Consider the following 20,021-nt stretch of genomic DNA (forward strand, 5'->3'; position numbering starts at 1 on the left):
CTCCCTACAAAAGCAGCCTCCTTCTCCTTCTTCTGGCTGCTCTCACCACCCTCAATTCATTTATCCTGGCTTCCTTTTTTCCTTTTTCCCTGAAAGAGGAACCTTGAGCATAGCCTATTTTGTAATGAGTAGCTGGTTAGGATGGGGGGAGAGAAAGCTGAGTTTGGAGTGGAAAAGCCTTGAGTTCAAATTCTGTTTTAGAGAGGGATAACTAAGTGGCTCAGTGGATAGAATGCTAGATCTGGAGATGGGAAGTCTTGGGCTCAAATTTGGCTTCAGACACTATATGATCTTGGACAAGTCACTTATCTCCAACTGCCTAGCCTTTACCACTCTTCTGCCTTGGAACTAGTACCCAGGATCAATTCTAGGGTAGAAAGTAAGAGTTTTTTATCTATTTATTTGTTTATTCATTCATTTATTTATTTATTTATTTATTTGTTCATTCATTTATTTCTTTGTTTGTTCATTCATTCATTCATTTATTTATTCATTCGTTTGTTTGTTTGTTTATTTAAAAAGCCCTTACCTTCCATCTTAGAATCAATACTGTGTATTGGTTCCAAGGCAGAAGAGTGGTAATGGCTAGGTAATGGGGGTGAAGTGACTTGCCCAGGGTCACACAGCTAGGAAGTATCTAAGGTAAGATTTAAGCCCATCTCTGGGCCTGGTTCTCAATCCACTGAGCCACCCAGCTGTCCCCTTATTTTTTTTTTAATTCTTCCTTAGACACTTACTTAGCTGTATGGTCCTGGACAAAACACAACCTTGCTCACTTAGCTCAGCTATAAAATGAGGAGGCTGGAATCAATGACCCTTAAATCCCCTTCTGCCGTGGTTCCCATAATCCTCTGAGGCAGGACGCTGGGCTCCAAGCTCTGATCAGAGGACAATTTCTGACTCAAAGCCTCGTCAGTGTCCTGACATGGATACTGACTAGCTCTGTGCGCTCTGGACGTGCCTCTCCTCCTCTCAAGGCTTTAGGCTTCCTTCTCCATAACAGGAACAGCACAGATCTCTGAGGACCTTTCAGCAAGGGCTGGGGGATCACAGATCAAGTACTGAAGGGCACTTTAGAAGCCCCCAAGTCACGACACAGAGGAGAAAACTGAGTCCCAGCCAGGTAGTGACTTCCTCAAGACCACTTGGGTAGTATCCGATGTGGAATTCGAATGCAGGTTCCCCCGACACCAAAGCCAGTTCTTTTCCCCATACATGAAGGGACCTGATGCATCTGAGGCTCCACCATTTGATAATTGGAGGGACTTCGAGGGTCTTCTCTGCCACTGTTCCTCCTTTTCAGTGGGCACAGCACCACTGCAAGGTTGTCTTTGAGAGCATCTACCCTTGGGGAGCCATCCTCAGTGTCCGGCAGAGAACAAGGGACAGAGGCAGGATGGGAATCTAGGGCTCTTTCTGGCACAGTGCTCTGCCAGGGCAAGAACTTCTGAAACATCTGAACCCCCAAAAGCTACCCCAGAGACCCCCACAGCGCGGCAATCCATCACTTGGGTAACATCCTTTCCCCTGCGCCCAGCAGGAACAAGATAAAAGTGCCTGGTTAGCCTGATGAAACCAGACTGCGGACAGCGGCATGTGGGTGCCTTCGTATGCGCATGTTGGTATGCATAGATGCATCTGTGCCACGGTGAGTGCTTCTGCGTGAGTACAGATGTATTATGCGGTACATACAGTGTGTGTTTGGGTGCTTACGTGTATAGGTGTGTTTATATAAGTGTGGGTGGGTTCACTGTATGTGCATTTGTATTATACAGGTGTGCGCTTTGATAGATGGGTGAATACTCTTGTGTGTGTTTGTGTATACAAGGCAGTTAGGTACAATGTACAGTGGATACTAACCAGACCTGGAGTCCAGAAGTTCGGAGTTCAAATCTGACCCTAGATATTTCTTAGTGATATGACTCTAGGCAAAGCACTTAACCAGTTTGCCTCAGTGTCCTCATCTGTAAAATGAGGATAATAATACACACCTCCCAAGGTTGTTGTAGGGGTAAAATAAGATATTATTTATAAAATACTTTGTAAACCTTAAAGCACAATATACATGCCAGTTATTATAATTATTACTATTGTTATTGTGTGTGCCTGTGTACTCTTTGGTGTGGATTTGGGTAGACACATAAGTCACGGGTTCGTGTGTGTGTGTGTGTGTGTGTGTGTGTTTGGAATTTTTGTTTAAATGTCATGCATGTTTGCATGTATGTTTGCTTTGATGGATGAATGTGTAAGAGTGTTTTAATGTATTGGTAGACAGAGAGACAGATAGTTACAAAGATAGCTACATAGAACAATAGACAGACAGACAGGCAGATAGAGATAGAATAGATAGATAGATAGATAGATAGATAGATAGATAGATAGATAGATAGATAGATAGATTGATGGATGGATGGATGGATGGATGGATGGATGGATAGATGGATGGATGGATGGATGGATGGATGGATGGATGGATGGATGGATGGATGGATGGATGGATAAATGGATGGATGGATGGATGGATGGATGGATGGATGGATGGATGGATGAATAGATAGGTAGATAGATAGATAGATAGATAGATAGATAGATAGATAGATAGATGAATGGATAGAAAGATAGAGAGAGATAAATGGATGAATGGATAGATAGATAGATAGATAGATAGATAGATAGACAGACAGACAGACAGACAGACAGATAGATAGATAGATAGATAGATAGATAGACAGACAGACAAACGGATGGATAGATATATGGATGGATAGATAGACAGATAGATATATATAGATAGACAGACAGAGATTAGATAGATAGATAGATAGATAGATAGATAGATAGATAGATAGACAGACAGACAGACAGACAGACAGACAGATAGATAGATAGATAGATAGATAGATAGATAGATAGATAGATAGATAGATAGACAGATATATAGACAGACAGACAGATAGATAGGTTGTTCTATATATGGTTTCCCAGAGGCAAAGAAATTAGGGACCTTTTTTATGAAAACAATACTTTAAAACAAAAGCATTCTAAAATCGTTCAACTAAGGCATGCCAGGAAAAGTAGTTTCAGGCAGACCTGAAGAGGTAGGGTTGAGTTCCAGTTCTTTCAAGTCTGTTTAAAATAGGCATGGACACTATGCTAGTTGGTAGGGATGAAATTATAAAAATGACAGTACCTGCTCTCCAGCTATTTACATTCTACTGGAGGCAGCAATATGTGGAGAGGAATGAAGTCTGGGGAGGCACCAGAAAACTTGAGGATGGGGAGTGCTGTCCTTCCTCCAGGATATTTGGGGAGATGGAGGCAATGCTAGTTAGTGACCATTTAACACAGACCCCAGCTTAAGAAAGGCTTAATATAAACTTACAGATTGATTGTAGGACCTAAGATCTGAATCAATGAAAGTTCAATTCTTTCTCCAAGATGAATGGAAATACCTCTTTATATTTCCAAAATGCCTTAAGGGTTGCAAAGCACTTTCCAGACAGTAGTGTAACTGTTATTATCCCTATTTTATGGGCAAGAAAATTGAGGCATACAGATAAGAAATGTCTTGCCCTCCTCAGAAATATCATACTTCCATGGAAACTGAAAGGGAAACCAACTTCCAAAGTAGTCAGAAAATGTCCATAATTGAGAAAAGAGTGTGACAAAATATATGGAATATTGGACATGGACTCACAAACCCCTATACTAATTCCATGTCCTGTCTCTAGGCTTTTGTAATAGCCATCCCTCATGCCATGAATGAAGTCCTTCTTCAGTTTTGCCCCATAAATTTACTCTTTTCCTTCAAAACTCAGCTCATGCGCCACCAGGTGTCCTTATCCTCTTCCCCAGTAGAGATTATTTCATTCATTCATTGTCTTTCTATCTCTAGCCACCTGCATTACACCCAGCACACAGTAGGAGTTTAAGAAGTGTTTATTCTCACTCAGTCCTTGTGAAGTAGGTAAAAGTTTCCTCTTGTACAAAATGGGAAACTGAGGGCTAGACACAAAAAGCCCATGATCAATGGCAGCATTGACTGGAGGAACGTGGCAGATACCGAGATTTCAAGGTTGTGATCTATGAGAAAGAAGCTTTGGGATAATGTTCAAGTCCTCCTTGGTCCTACTTTCCTTTTCTAAAGAAAGGCTTACTCAGGAGGCTTTAACAATTAATTACCAGTTGGGAACTAACAAATTGGAGTTAATTATCTGGACAGATCTAATTGCAGCTACAAGTTGGTTGAAATTAAATAAAACCACCAATTTTAAGTGTAGAGAGGCTTTTAAAGGCATTACTTAATGGTAATTGAACATTTCCAGGATTTGGGGGGGAGGGAAGAAGGGGGAAGATACGGACCCATGACTTCATCCGTGTGGTGAATTCCTAGTGTGGAGATTCCCTCCACTGATGCAAATCCTCAATGTCTTTGTAAATTAAAGCCTTGGACCCCACTTAGAGAATTGTCTGCAGGCAGCTAGAGGAGCACAGCCAGCCTGGAATCCTAGAAGAGCCGACGTGTCCTTCATCCAGTTCTGCCATGAGAAAAATTCACACCCCCTCAGCTAAGGGAATACATTTCGTACCATCCCAGGCAGGATTGTTGCTCCTTCTAAAAGAATATGGCAGGCCGTAACAGGAAGACAGTGACCACATGGTGCACGGCCAGGGAATACATTTGAGCTAAAACAACTTGTCATATGACAAAGAATCCTCTCCACCTCCAGAGGAAGAACTGCTGGAGTCAGAATGCAGATCAAAGCAGACGATTTCCCACTTAACTGTGTTGGGGGCTTTTGTTGCATGGATTATTCTCGTACAAAAATGCACAATATGGAGAATTCTTTTGTGTGATAATACATGCATGACCCAGATCGAATTCCCTGCCAACTCCGGGAGGGGGGAGGGAGACCATTTGGATTCTAGAACTTCAGAACACTTATGTGGAAATGTGTTATTACATGCAATCGGCAAAAATAAAATATCATCCTTATGATAATATAATATATAAATATAAAATGTAATAGAATTTTAAAATAAAAAAATAAAATGAAACAACTAATCAAACCAATTTAAATCAAAGTGATGGCCTATGATCATTTGTATTGGGTACTAGGCTTAGTACCAGGGATCCAAAGGCAAAATAGCTAATCCCTGCCCTCCCGGAGTATGTGAATAGATATGTATGTAAAGATATATAGATATAGATATAGATATATACACACACAACACGTACATATAATCATATGTGTCTGGCTACATATATGCATATAATCATGTACACATGTGCATATTTACAATAATTGGTGTGTACATGTGTGAATGCATAGATGTATACATGTATGCATAGATGGTTATATTATACATGTGTTTGTACTATGTGCATGTATGACAATTATATACATCATGTATGTGGGTTATGTGTGTATACATATATGAACACAAACACATGTGGGTATGTACATATAACATGCATAAATTTATATGTATATTTATATATACATTTATGCATGCCTATATGCATAACAATTATATACAGCATGTGTATGTGTCAAGTATACAGGTATATATGCATATACATAAATGCATAATGTACATACACATAAACACATAATTATATTATATGTGTATTTATATGTATATGCTTATGCAAATGTATATAACAATTATATACAGCATGTGTATATATCAATTATATATGTACATGTATTGCTTAAATGAACACATGTGTGTATATATATATATATGCAGGATTATATGTGTCTGCACTCATGCATGTTTATACATGCCTATGTGTATAAAATCATATGTCATATGTGTATCTCTTATATGTGCATGTACATGTGTGCATATAGACACATGATTGTATGTATATGTTTGCAATGCATATGTGCATGACATATGTGTCACGTGCATATATCAACTCTACATGTGTACACATGGCTTAAATGCACATGTGTATGTGCATATGGACACATAATTGTGTGTACACGTGCATATGTGTATAGACTGTATGTCATGCATATATCTATTATGTGTGTACATGTATGCACATACATATGGACACATAATTATGTTTCTTTATAGGTATATGTTTATGTATGCATATGTGTATACCGATGCTATGCATCATGTATATGTATCAATTATATAAGTGTGTAGAGAGATCATGTATGTTGCAGGATATATACATGCACTATGCATGATCGAGCTGTACACATTCTCTGGATAGGTCATGTGTGCAGATTATATTCAATGCACAATTACTATGACTGTAGTGGCGTGGCTGTGGCTGTGGGTGCTACAATCTAGAGCAGAACCAGAGGCCATATTTGGGCACGGCAGAAAATCTGCTCTCCTCTGGACAGGGCGGTATCAGCCTTGAAGGAGGGGGCCAGAGCGGCAGAGCCCGCCTCGACTCGGAGGTGTGGCAGAGGCTGGACAAGCACCAGCGGAGGACACCAGGAGGAGATCCCCGGCAGCACAGGTCAGCCTGCTCTGGGGCTCCATTGTTCCACCTGCCCCAGGCAGCCCCAGCACGGGGGCCAGCGTTTTCTGTTTCGATGTCGGTGGACACGAGGCGTGGAGCCCACGTGGGGAGGGAGGGTGGCAGAAGGAGGTCGACCTGGGGCTGGGCTGGGCTGGGCTGGGCCAGCTCCCCTCCCCTCCCTGGGTGTGAAATTTTCCGGGCGAACATTCCCCACCCTGGGAAATCAGGACTGGCTACATTCAGGCGTCGATGTGATTTCTAGACCTAAGAAAGTGACGGGGAAATGTTCGTGATGCAAATTCAACATAAAAGGGTCCTCGGCGTTTTTATTTATTTTTTTTTTCTGGAGAGCTGATTGTTAAACACCGAATGCTGCTCCCCTGGCTGTAGACCTTTGGTATCAGGGAGTAAAGGACAAAGAGAGGAGGATGCCTCGGGGCAGCCCATCCCCAGGCAGCACATGCCCTGGAGAAGATGGATGGCGAGCATCTTCTTCCCTTTGAAAGGACAGCGCTCTGCGGTCTACTCTCCCCCCTGTGCCTAATGGAAGTGTGAGCTGCATAAATCCCAATTAATGAGAAGGAAAAGGCAAACACTAACACACTGAGCTCAGGATGGCAGCTTGGGCGATCCCTTCAAAACCAGAGTTGGAGCGGCTGAGTTCTGGGGAGCCCAGCGCTGCCCAGATTCCCTCCGCTCAGGCATCCATCGGAGGCATAGACTAAGCCGGCAGGTCTCCCTCCTCCATCAGCAGAGTCCAGGCCCTGATGCCAGGGTCAGGGGATGGAGGGTACCTCGTGCTAAATGAGTGTTTCAGAGTTCAGGCACTGCACCCTTTGGATCCACACCCAGGAAGTCACACGCTGGAGCAGAAAAGAACACAAGTGGATGGACTAAGAGGTCCAGAAGACAGACTCCAGAGTGTCTGATGAGGCTCTGGAAGGGGCATGATTAGGATGCCAACTACTTTGATGCAGTGCATAGAATGCTGGGTCCAGAAGGGTGCTGGAAGGGGTCAACAAGACCCGAGTTCAAATCCTACCTTTGGTACTACCTGGTTGTCTGACACTGGGCAAGCCACATAATCTCAACCCATCTCACTTTCCTCCACTAAAAATGGAGATAACAATAGAAGTTGAGTTCCAGAGTTATTGTGAGGCTCGAATGAGATGATAATTATAAAGCATTCACTACAGTGCCTAGCACAAAGGAGATGCTACGTAAATGTCAGGTATTATTAGCCCCATTTTACAAATATGGAAACTGAGGCTCAGAGAGGTGAAAGGACATCATTGTCATTATTTTAGCTAACTGAAGACCGTGTACCATGTGTGTATATATATCTAAATTCACACATGAACTAACTATATATATATATATATACTATATACATATACACACATATATATACAATATTATTTGATCCTTACAACAACCCTATAAGGATTATTACCATCCTCAATTTAAAAGATTGGGAAATCGAGGCTGACAGCAGTTAAACAACCAGTCCAAGAAAGCAAAAATTCATTACAACGGCCTTTCGACTTTGGAAAGAAGGAACCTAGAGAGAAATGTTTTTCTTGTACACACACACACACGTGCACATCCACACACCCACTACCACCACTACCAGTGAAAATAATTGAGGTGAATAAAATAAAATAAAATAAAATAAAATGATAAAAAGGCCAGAAGAAACAACCACAGGTTGCCCATATAATGGCGCCTCAATAAAAGTATTCAATGGATTGCCCATTCTAAGTCAGATTCAGTAGGAAGGGAAGATAATTACCTACAAACTCAAGGAAAAATTCTTCATATTGTCTTAATACTTCATTGATGCTCTTTTTTTGTTCTATCACTATTACTTCCAAGTAGCTTTCACCCCACTCTGGAATCCTCTCTGGTAACAATACAGGTAGAAACACATTAATCTTATTTGATAGGGTAGATCATATTTTGCCCACTACCACTCATCATCAATGCTCAGGATTCAAGATAGATTGTAACATTAATCCATGTATCAAATACTACAGTCTACCATGTTGTTCCCAGAGCACCTGACTCAGGCCATGCACACAGATGGTATAAATTAAATGCTCCCTGGTACAATAAATCCCTCCTGCATTCTTCTGGAGAGGATCCCATCCTTCTGCCAAGTGAAGTCATCTATCACAGAACACCACATGTGGGTCACAACCCCTTCAGCCTTGGTGTTTACCCCCAAAATGAATCCAATCCTTTGTCCAATGACTCTTGCTAGGTCCCTGCTGTATTTTCTATCTCTGATGAGACCTGGATCCCCATCCAGAAGATGACCAGTACAATCATGCAAAAGACATCAAGTGGGTGTTTTGTCGCCAAGAACAATTTCACGGGCCAGTTTAATTTGTCCTTGTTGCTTCCAGTTAGGGTCCCCCTTGAATAATTAGACAACATGACTTGTTTCATCAAGTCCTCCAGGTCCCAGAACAGCTGGGATCTGCACAGGTGGTCCATGAGCTTGTTGACAGCAACCCATTCCAGCTAATTTCCAAATAAGTGAGTGGTGCCTGGGTTTTATAAGAAGGGAGTTGTGTCATTCCTTTTTCTTTTTTTTTAAGAGGAGGGAATCTGTTATGAGCAGAGTAATTCCCTCATCCACCCCTCTTTTCTTAAATAACAACCACTGCAACAAAAAACAACCTTACCTTACATCTTAAAATCAATACTGTGTTTTGGTTCCAAGGCAGAAAAGTGGTAAAGGCTAGGAAATGGGGATTACATGACTTACCCAGAATAACACAGCTAGGAAATGTCTGAGGCCAGATTTGAACACACGATCTCCCATCTATAGGTCTAGATCTTTATCCACTAAGCCACCTAGCTTCCCCCTGTCCATACCTCTTAAAAAGCAGCCCTTTGAAGTTTGATGGACCATATATTTGTAAATAGTGCTGGGAGAAATAGAGGAGCTGGGTTCAAATTTTGCTTCCTTACTTTATTAACTATACAATTTTGGACAATTTGCTTATCCTATCCTCCTTGAAATGAGGGTGTGGGGTAAGATAGCATTCAAGGACCTTAATAGCTCTAGGGACTGAAAACCAAAGCCTCAAGGTGAAGGGATGTTGCAAGGAGAAATTAAGATGATGCCCCTCACTAGTGAGGCTCCCTGCCTCCCTCATGAGCCATGGAAGAAACTCCGATTTTTTTCCCTTCTCATCTCTGAAATTTAGTGGCAGTGATTTGAACCCTTGAACATTGCCTAAGGACATGGGCTAATTACAGCTCCCTCCTTTTCCCCCTCACACACACACACACACACACACACACACACACACACACACACACACACACACACCAGGTCTAGAAGATCTGAGAATCTAGAAGCTCTTCCTTATCACAGTTCTAGAGTGGGAGGAGATCTCAAGAGAGCCACCTAGTGCCAACCCTCTCATTTGACCAATTAGGAACCTGAGAACAAACAAGATTAAATTACTCATGAAAGATCACATAAATAATGTGTCCAAAGAAGATATTGGGACAGTTAAAGGGCTTAGTGGGTAGAGCACCAGGCCTGGAGTCAGGAAGACATCTTCCAGAGTTCAAATCTGACTTCAGGCATTTACTAGTTGTATGACCATAAGCAAGTCACTTAACCCTGTTTGCCTCAGTTTTCTCATCTGTAAAATGGGCTACAGAAGGAAATAGCAAAGCACTTCAGGATCTTTGGCAAGAAAACCCAAATGGGGACATGAAGAATTGGATGCAATTGAAAAATGACTGGATTAATAAAGGATTAAACTCAGATCCAGTGGCTCTAAGAACCCAGACATTTTCTACTCCACCATATGGTATACTGTCATATTATGTCATTTTGGTGATCTTAGGCAAGGAATTTCTCTCCTCTGGACCTTTACTCTAACCCCCTCACTTTAAAGATAATGGACTTGGACTAGTTTGTCTCTAAGATACCTCGTAGCTCTAAAAATCTTATGTTATCCAAAGCAGAGTCATAATTAGAGATTGTTCCACCCAGGGTGAGCAGCCCAAAGTGCACCTATGGCCACTGGCATGAAGCATATATTTAATTCAATAGGAAGTAGAAAAAGTAGAGAAATAGCAAGAAAGAGAAAATGTTAGCAAGTCACCTAGCATCTTCCTATTCTAACTAATTACTCCAGCTAATGAGGTGCTAAACTTCTGCAGTGTTTCTACACTATTGAAAGATTCTGAGATATTGGTTAGTCTCTCTAAATTAAACTGAGTAAATCTAGCAGTTTAGGGCAAAGCCCCCTTTGCTTCACTATCGAGCAATTCTGCTTAAAAGTATAATTACAGAATTCCACTCTATTTGATAAAACAGATAAAAATGAGAAAGATAATGGGATTCTAATAAGATGGTGTTTTAAGACTTAGCTCAAGACCCAGCTCCTACTTGAAGCCCTTTCTGGATACAGCATATCTCATCCTAACTCATTTCTTCTTCCCTACCTTAGATTGATTTTGTACATAACATATGTATCAAAGACCCCCCAATAGCATACAATCTCCTTGAGGACAAAGCCTACTTCACCTTTGCTCTTGTATCCCCAGCACCTAACATGTGTTGTTATTGTTCAGTCATTTCTAGTCATGTCCAATTCTTCATGATTCCATTTGGGGTTTTCTTGGCAAAGATCCTGAAGTGATTTGTCATTTCCTTTTTCAGCTCATTCTACAGGTGAGAAAACTGAGGCAAATGGGATTAGATGTTTTACCCAGGATCATACAGCTAGCGTCAGACATCAGATTTTAACTCATGAAGACGAGTCCTCCTAGCTCTGGACCTACTGCTCTGTGAACTATGGCACCACCTAACTGGCATATTTAGCCCATAGTAAGTGCTTAATAAATACTTGTTGATTGAATAATGAATTGTTTCTTAATTTCCATTCTACAAAACTCAATTAATATTTATTTGTCCAAACATTTCAATTTAGAGATGAGGAAATTGAAGTCAAAAGGTTAAGGTGAAGGCTACCCATCTGATAAGCCACAAAGTCAGCGTTTGAACCTAAGACCTCTAACTCCAAATCCAATCCACTTTCCAGTGCACCATATAGCCTCTGTATTGGTCTAATGTGTTCAGTATTTGTGCAGATGGGCAAATTATCCTGGTGGTACTAGGATATTGGGAGTCTCAAATGAGTTGATGTGTATAATAGGGCACTGAATAAATAGGAACCATCATCATCATCATCATCACCACCATCATTGCCAATTACTATCATTGTCATTGTCATCATCATTATCTTATTATCATAGTTGAAATTATCATAATAATCATTATCATTGTTACTATGATTATCATTATAATTATTGATATTATCACCATTATCATCATCATTATTATTATCATCATTGTCATTGTTGGTATTATCATCACCATCATTATTGGCATTCTCAACATCATTATTATTATCATCATCATTATTGGCATTATCAACATCATTATTATTATCATCATCATTATTGGCATTATCAACATCATTATTATTATCATCATCATTATTGTTATCATCATCATTATTGGTATTATTATCATCATCATTATTGGCATTATCAACATCATTATTATTATTATCATCATCATCATTATTGGTATCATTATCATCATCATTATTGGCATTATCAACATCATTATTATTATTATCATCATCTTTATTATCATTGTCATTATTGGTATTATTATCATCATCATTATTATTATCATCGTCATTATTGGTATTATTATCATCATCATTATTATTATCGTCATTATTGGTATTATTATCATCATCATCATTATCATCATCATAATTTCATCATTATTATTATTATCATTGTCATTATTGGTATTATTATCATCATCATTATTATTATCGTCATTATTGGTATTATTATCATCATCATCATTATTATTATCATCATTATTGGTATTATTATCATCATCATTATTATTATCATCGTCATTGGTATTATCATCATCATCATTATCATCATCATAATTTCATCATTATTATTATTATCATTGTCATTATTGGTATTATCATCACCATCATAATTATCATTATCATGACCATGGTCACTGTTGTTATTACTATTTTTTCTTTTTTATTATTACTTTTAATAGAATTACCCCCAAGGACTTCCTCTGCCCATCAGCATGATCTGGTTAAGAGGCAGGTGTTTCACACACCAAAATATTTCTTCTCTTCAGTATCTCAACCCTCTTTGAACATGTCTGTGGGCAGAAGCCCAGGCATTCCCCGAGTTCTTAATTGGAGTGGAATAGTTTGCTCCGGTCACCTTGCATTTGCTGAGTGAAGAATTTCATTAATAAGAGAGCCTCTGCAGTGCACATTAAAAAGAAGATAAGGATTTCAAGAAAAAGTCCAAATGCCATCTGCACTAAGGAAGAGAAGGGGGCAGATTTTGCTATTAGCTTCTCCCCTGGAGAATTGTAACAACTATGACTCAACAATCATGCTAAATAACTCTCCATATTAACTGTTTCAGGAAAGGGAGTCTCAGTTCATTATTGTGTCCTGGAGGACACTGAGGAAAGGGAACATCTGTGTGGCCTGGGGTCAGAGAGGGAGGGTTAAATCAAGGGATCATAGATTTAGAGTTAGAGTGATCCTATCCCAATATGTCATTTTACAGATGGGGGCATTGGAGCCAAAAGAGATTTATATTATTTGTCTGAGGTCACAAAAGTTACAAGCACAGAGATGAGATTTGAACTCAGATCCCTTGACTCCAGAATTAGTTCTCTTTCCAATATACCATGTTGTGGCACAGACTAATGAAGAGATGCTCTAGGAGGATAAATTTCAAAATAGTGTAAAGGAAGAACTTCTGAATAGATGGACTCTTGAGAGAGTGAGCTTATTGCCTTGGGAAATGTTCAAGGAGAGGCTGGAGAACCACCTATCAGGCTACTAAAAAAGTTGTAGTAAAAATCAATGGGAACCCAGATTACAATGACTAGAATGCATGAGGAAAATAAAAAGAGAGATGGGAAAAATTCCCAAATGGATGGAAGGCTGGACATCATGACCCTCTAATACCTATTCTAAATTTAAGACTTTATTCACTGGTTTTAATATATTCTTGGGGCAAGAAGACATCAGCTTGAATCTAAGCCATATCATTTATAAATAAATTGAGTGACCTTGCAGCAAATCACTTAATTTCTATGATATAATTTCTATGATATATAATTTCTATTATATATATATAGATATATAATTTCTATGAACCTGACTTTTTGAAGTAGAAACAATGATGCTATTTGTGCCGCCTAATTTTCACAAGGTGACCAAGAGGGATTGTATTGTCAGAATCAAATGAGAATGTTTCTTTATAATAGAAAGTCTTCTGAGGGCAGCCGAGTGGTTCGGTGGACTGAGAGCCAGGCCTAGAGATGGGAGGTCCTACATTCAAATCTGGTCTCTGTGTGACCTTGGGCAAGTCCCTTAATCCCCATTGCCTAGCCCTTACTACTCTTCTGCCTTGGAACTAATACATAGTATGGATTCTAAATCAGAAGGTAAGAGCTTAAAAAATAATAGAAACCTATTTAGAGATAAGTTTGTAATTATTATTCTTCCTGGAATGTAAGTAGTTAAGGCTAAATAAAGGAAACATGAACTTGGCAACCAATTAAGGAACAGGGTTGGATTTGAAATCAGAGGAAAGAGACCTCACTCCTTACAAACTTTATGACCTCTGGCAAGTCATTTTTTGAGCCTCAGTTTCCTCATCTGTAAAATGGAAGGGTTTGGACTAGATGAGCAATAAGGTCCCTTCTATCTCCAAATATATCTCCCTATGATCCATTTATTGAGCATCCTCAGTATAACTATTCTGGAATACTGAGTCCAGACCATTCAAAGGAGACTGTCCTAGTTCAGATGTGAAATGTGAATGATTTGGTGATGTCAGCATCAATGAGACTATCTAGCCTGTGAGTCTATGAGGTATCAGAAAGAAAACCTCTTTTGATATCTTAGGAAATATCAGGATTAATAAAATGTTACAATTTGCTCCTTTCTTCTGCTGAAGCATAATTAGAAGGGTTGAAGTTATTTTGTCTGCTTAGAAAAGATTTCAGAAAATTCCCTTGCTTTTTGAGCAATAGCAAATGGGAATTGGTTAATTGGTAGAAATACTTTAGACTTTTTTTCCTTTTTAATAGGCATTGCCCAACCTGGAAAACCAAAAGGAGGATAAATTTCACTGGCATCTTATTTGATGGGGAAAAATTATCTCAGTCTCCTTTTCTGTTGGCTCAGAAGCAATTTCTCCAAAGCCCACTGATTTAACACAATATCTACCCTCCTGCTCCATCCCTAGCTCCTCCAAACCCAGACAGCAGGAAGCTTAATGAGCTCCAGGCCTTTATCAGGTTCGGCCAGCAGGACCCAGGCTGCACATGGACCAGGCTGGGTGGAGAAAAGAGATAGCAAAATCCCACCTGCTCCATTTCAGAAGATAGAATCAAGGAAGAAAAAAAACTGAGAGTAAGAATGCAGAAAACCCAGGAAGTAAAGAAAGGGATGGAGAAATTGATGATGAAGGACTGGATTCCCCACAAGAAATGGGAGATGAAGTTATAGAGATAACAGAAAAGGTGATGGATCAGGATAATGGCAAGAAGATGGTGGCCACTGATGCCCTAAATAATGGGGAATTTCAGAAAGTCATTGATTTACCCACAGAAACCATCAGATCAAATCCTCATTTGGCCATTTATATGCCAAGAGAGCCAGTATGTTTATAAAACTCCAAAAGCCCAATGCTGTGAGCAGAGATCGTGACAGAACCATTGAAATAAACCTTGACTCTGCTCAGCCTCTTAAGTGTCATGGGAAGGACTCCTCAGCCACTGGGAGGAGTTGGCTCATGATCTTGCCATCACTTATAAATTGGACTATGATGAAGATGCCAGTGCTGTTGCTGAAGGAAATGTAACCAAGGGTCCAGAAGATTAGTGAATAATCAGTGAAAATATGAAAGAAATGTGAGGAGGGAGAGATTAAAGAAAGCACTGAACATGAGCCAACCCAAAGGAAGGAAGGAACCCAGAGAACTGGAGGGTCCCAGTTTGGCTCTTTCTCCAGGTTTCCTGGAGGCCTGGCTAGGATCTTTAGAAGCATGCCTGGCATAAGAGGGGCCATGCCTGGCATGGCAGCAATGGCAGAGCTCAGTGAAATCCTTGGTGACCCAGAAGTGATTGCAGCCATTCAGGACCCAGAAAGTTCCAGGTGGTGTTCCAAAATGTGTTCCAAGTTGTGTCATCTGTCCAATTATAAGAGCAGCCCAAAGGTAATGAGTCTCCTCAACAAATTGTCTGCCAAATCCAGAGGTCAGTCACAAATGTTCTTTTAACAAATAAAACCCTTATTGAAGTCAAAACAACCCAGGCCATTTGCTGGATCTCAAGTATACTAATACAAAACAAAATCTACCTCTGACCTTCTTGTGAAGAAAGATGGGGTGCTCAGAAGATAATCTTCCCCTCTTCCTCCCCAAGTGCAACAGAACATTTCACAGTGATTGGCTGGCCATTAGTCTCTCAGATAATGTTGTCCTACTCAGAATCACAGACTTAAGAAACATAAAAGCATTTTCTAAAACATTAGAATTACTTAAAGAAGAAAGGGAAGGTAGTGCATAAAATTATTTTTTTTACTAATCATAATAGTTTTCCCTTGGACTTGATTAGATGTCAGAGTGAGAAAGAAAAGACTTATATTAAACATTTCTTATCCAGTCAAGGAGGAAAATTGGTCTAATCAGAGAAAGGAATAGTCCTCATTTGACTATGCAAAATTAGAAATGGGTTCATGACTATTGGGGTATTTTGATTTTTTCTTTAAATTCCAATGAGCCTTTTTAAAATAAATGCCTGTTTTAATAATCTGACTTATTATATCCCAGATGCTGTGCCAAGAATTTTATAATTATAATTTCATTTGATCCTCACAATAACCTTGGGAGGTAAGTGCTATCGGGACCCCCATTTTACATATGGAGAACTGAGGCAGAGATTAAATGACTTACCCTGGGTTACCTGGCTAGTAGATGTCTGAGGTCAGACTTGAATTTCTGTCTTCCAAGACCTAGCACTGTATCCATTGGGCCACCGAGCTGCCAATATTTTTAAGTTCTATTTTTAATTTTTTTCCATGGTTACATGATTCTTGTTGTCTCCCTCTCCTCTTCTCTGCCCCCCTCCCATAGCTGACAAGCAATTCCATTGGGTTATACATATATTATCACTCAAATCCTATTTCCATATTATTCATTTTTGTAATAATCTTTTAAAACCCAAACCCCCAATCCTATATCCATACAAAGGATAAATCATATTTTTTTTCTTCTGCATTTCTGCTCCCACGTTTCTTTCTCTCGATGTGGATAGTCTTCTTTCTCCTAAGTCCCTCAGAATTGTCCTGGGTCACTAACTGCCAATTTTGATGGCAAAACCAAATGTGGGACCACCAATGTTATAGCAAGTACTTGGGCAGAGACTAGGACTGCCTGAAGCAGTTTCCCCCTAAACTCTGACCTTCCATCTTAGAATCAAGACTGTATTTTGGTTGCAAGACAGAAGAGCTGTAAGGAGTAGGCAGGAGTTAAGTAACTTGCTCAGGGTCACACAGCCAGGAAGTTTCTGAGGTCAAATTTGAACCCAGAACCTCCCATCTCTAGACTTGGCTTTCTCTTCATGGAGCCACCCAGCTGCCCCTTGCAGCAATTTTTAATGTGTTGTCTCCCCATGCCCATATATTAGGGAGGCAGGTGTATTGTGGGTAGGAAGAGAAACAACCAAATCAGGCATTGTGATGCAGGACATGTTTTGGGGGAATGCTTTTCTGAGACTGGGTGATACCATGCAACCCTGGCTCCTCTTTTGGCCAATATATGACTAATACAGTAGCTTGTATTTCTGTATGGGGAAAGGAAGGAAGAAGCCCTTTGCTTTCTTCATGGGTGCGGACTGATTTCTTTTCCTCAACAACAGTTACCTGCTCTCTCTAGGGTTCACATTTTCAAGTGTTTTCCACAGTCTGGTTTTCTCCCTTTTTAATGGATTAGAAATATCTCCCATACAGTCAATATTACCAAAGGGAATATTATTCAAAGGTTACCTAATTGGGTAAACATTGTACAAAATAATTGATGTAATGTATGGATATAGATAGAGATATAGACATATGATTTTTACATATAGGCATGTGTGGAAGCTAGGTGGTACAGTGGATAGAGCACCAAGTGTAAAGTCAGGAAGATCTGAGTTCAAATCTGATCTCTGACACTTGATAATTGTGTGATCCTGGGCAAGTCACTTAACCCCTATTTGCCTCAATTTCTCATATGTAAAATAGGGACTCGCTGGAGAAGAAAATAACAAACCACCCCAGTATCTTTGCCAAGAAGACCCCATGGGCAAAAGTTCATGGGGTCCCCTAGAGTCAGACATCACTGACTGAATACCTATATATATATAACATATACAATAACATATATTTACATGTTGTGCATTTATATATATACATAAGTATTTTAACACATATTATATATGTATGTGTGCATACCCTTAACTTCAGTCAAGAGATTTCATTTTTATTCAATGGGACCTTGAGCACCCCAACACTGTTTTTTTTTAATATGGAGTGAGGAATTCCTGGTTTTATTTTTTTCTTGGGAAAAATCCCTTTAAAGCCTTATTTAAATTAATTCTTGCATTTTAGGGAAAGAGGGCATAATGATTGAATTAATGTATATGTAAACACACAGGGGAATTTGGCTATATGATCCAATATTTTTGAAGTGTGATTTATAGATTAAATTTGTGATTCAAAACTAAAGCCCCACAATATCTAAAGCCTGGCTCTCAGGGTAGAGAGTGCATTTCAAATATTAATGGGGGGTCTAAATCTGTTTTCTTTTTCAGTTCAACCTTTTGCACTCAAAATTCATGAGTGTTTATTGATTTAGGCAACCTTCCCAGGACACCTGCACTGTGGGTTCTTTTTGTTCAATTTTAATATGCCCTGCCTTATCAATTATTAACTGGCTAAAGTGAAAGCCACATAAATCTCCTGCTCTAACCAAAGAGAATGACTCAGGTTGTTGTTGGGTTTTTCCTGGAAAATGTGGTGTGTGGAGGCACCAAGGGATTTAGAAGCCCCAAAGCTTCACACAGAAGGCATCAATGGATGTGGGAATCTCAGCTGATTTCTTGAGTTCTGCAGCAAGGGCACATACAGGAAGCTAACTTTGGTTCAATTCAATTCAATGATCTTTCTTAAAAATATATTTATTACTGTCTTTTTTGTCTTTACAGCATAATTATTTCCCATATCCAGCCCAAGACAAAAGAAATTAGTCAAGCAAAAAAAAAATACTGATACACAAAGTTTGTCTGATAATGTAAATGTTATTCTGTTTATGGCGTCTCCATCTCTCCTTGTGAGTGAGAGTGGATCCATCTTACCCCTTCTCTCATATTTTCATTGGTTTGGGAGGGAGGGGTGTTCTCTGCTATGCAGAATTTGACGTCCTTTGGGTGATCTTAAAAAAATGCATACTTTTGTTATTATATCATTTCTATTTCCTATCATGTTTTTCTCCTATCCAGAGTCATCCTTCATTACAAAGAATAAAAAAGAAAGTGCACAAGCATTTATAAAGTGCTTACAGTGTGCCAAGCACTGTGCTAGGCCCTGGGGTTACAAAAAGAATGAGAAAGAGGCAAGTAGTTCAGTAAAACTAAGAAACACAGTCAACTGAGTCTTTCAAGATATGAAATAGTCCACATTTATCATCCCTAACTTCTGCAAAGAAGGAAGTTCATTTTCCTCATATTTTCTTTAGAGCTGGTCTTGATCGCTATAATTTCATAGCATTTAGTTTCTTTTTCCCCCAACAATCATTTCCTAAACACCTGTTAGACACTGGGCTAGTACAAAAACTGAAATCAAACAATCCCTGCCCTCAGGCAGATTACCTTCGATGGAAGGCAGTTTGGGATTAGTAAATATAAAATAAAAACAGCATTTTGCATACATGTGAAATCAGGGTATGTAGCCCTTGTCCTCCCTGTTTTCCAAGGTAACAAGAGTTCCCAGAAAGATGTGATATGCTCCAAGTATCTATGGCAACTGAGCAGACTTTACCAAGCGTTCCCAAGGACCAATGACGTTTGAACTTGAACTCTAGGAAGAGGGATAAAGAAAAATCCATCTTGGATGAACTGTGTAGAACAGGGAGGATCATATTGTCAGCTGAGGAGGACTGTCGCCTGACACTCTGCTCATTCTCCCCCAGTACTATGCAGGTTGCTGTCCAAGGTGATAACCATTGGGAATGTCAGCAATGTCTCTGTGGAGTGGACTGACTGGTGAGCCATACCCATACCAAGTCCTGCTCCCTTCCTTTTCTCCTTCTTTGTTCCTGGGTGGGGAGGGGCCCTCCATTAATTGCCCAAATATCCTCTTTCAATTCTGAT

The 20,021-nt window shown here is 39.7% G+C and overlaps 1 protein-coding gene across 1 annotated transcript; it reads left to right on the plus strand.

Moving 5' to 3' along the window:
• Window positions 1–1,594: 1,594 nt before the first annotated feature.
• On the plus strand, window positions 1,595–15,892 carry LOC100616986 (hsc70-interacting protein-like). The gene is given in 6 exon segments (XM_056814771.1): window positions 1,595–1,648; window positions 6,282–6,596; window positions 15,000–15,249; window positions 15,252–15,374; window positions 15,377–15,451; window positions 15,546–15,892. Coding segments are annotated over 6 exon segments (1,164 nt in total).
• The last annotated feature ends 4,129 nt before the right edge of the window (window positions 15,893–20,021 follow it).

This window comes from Monodelphis domestica, chromosome 2 (genome assembly GCF_027887165.1).
Source record: "Monodelphis domestica isolate mMonDom1 chromosome 2, mMonDom1.pri, whole genome shotgun sequence".
Lineage (NCBI taxonomy): Eukaryota > Metazoa > Chordata > Mammalia > Didelphimorphia > Didelphidae > Monodelphis > Monodelphis domestica.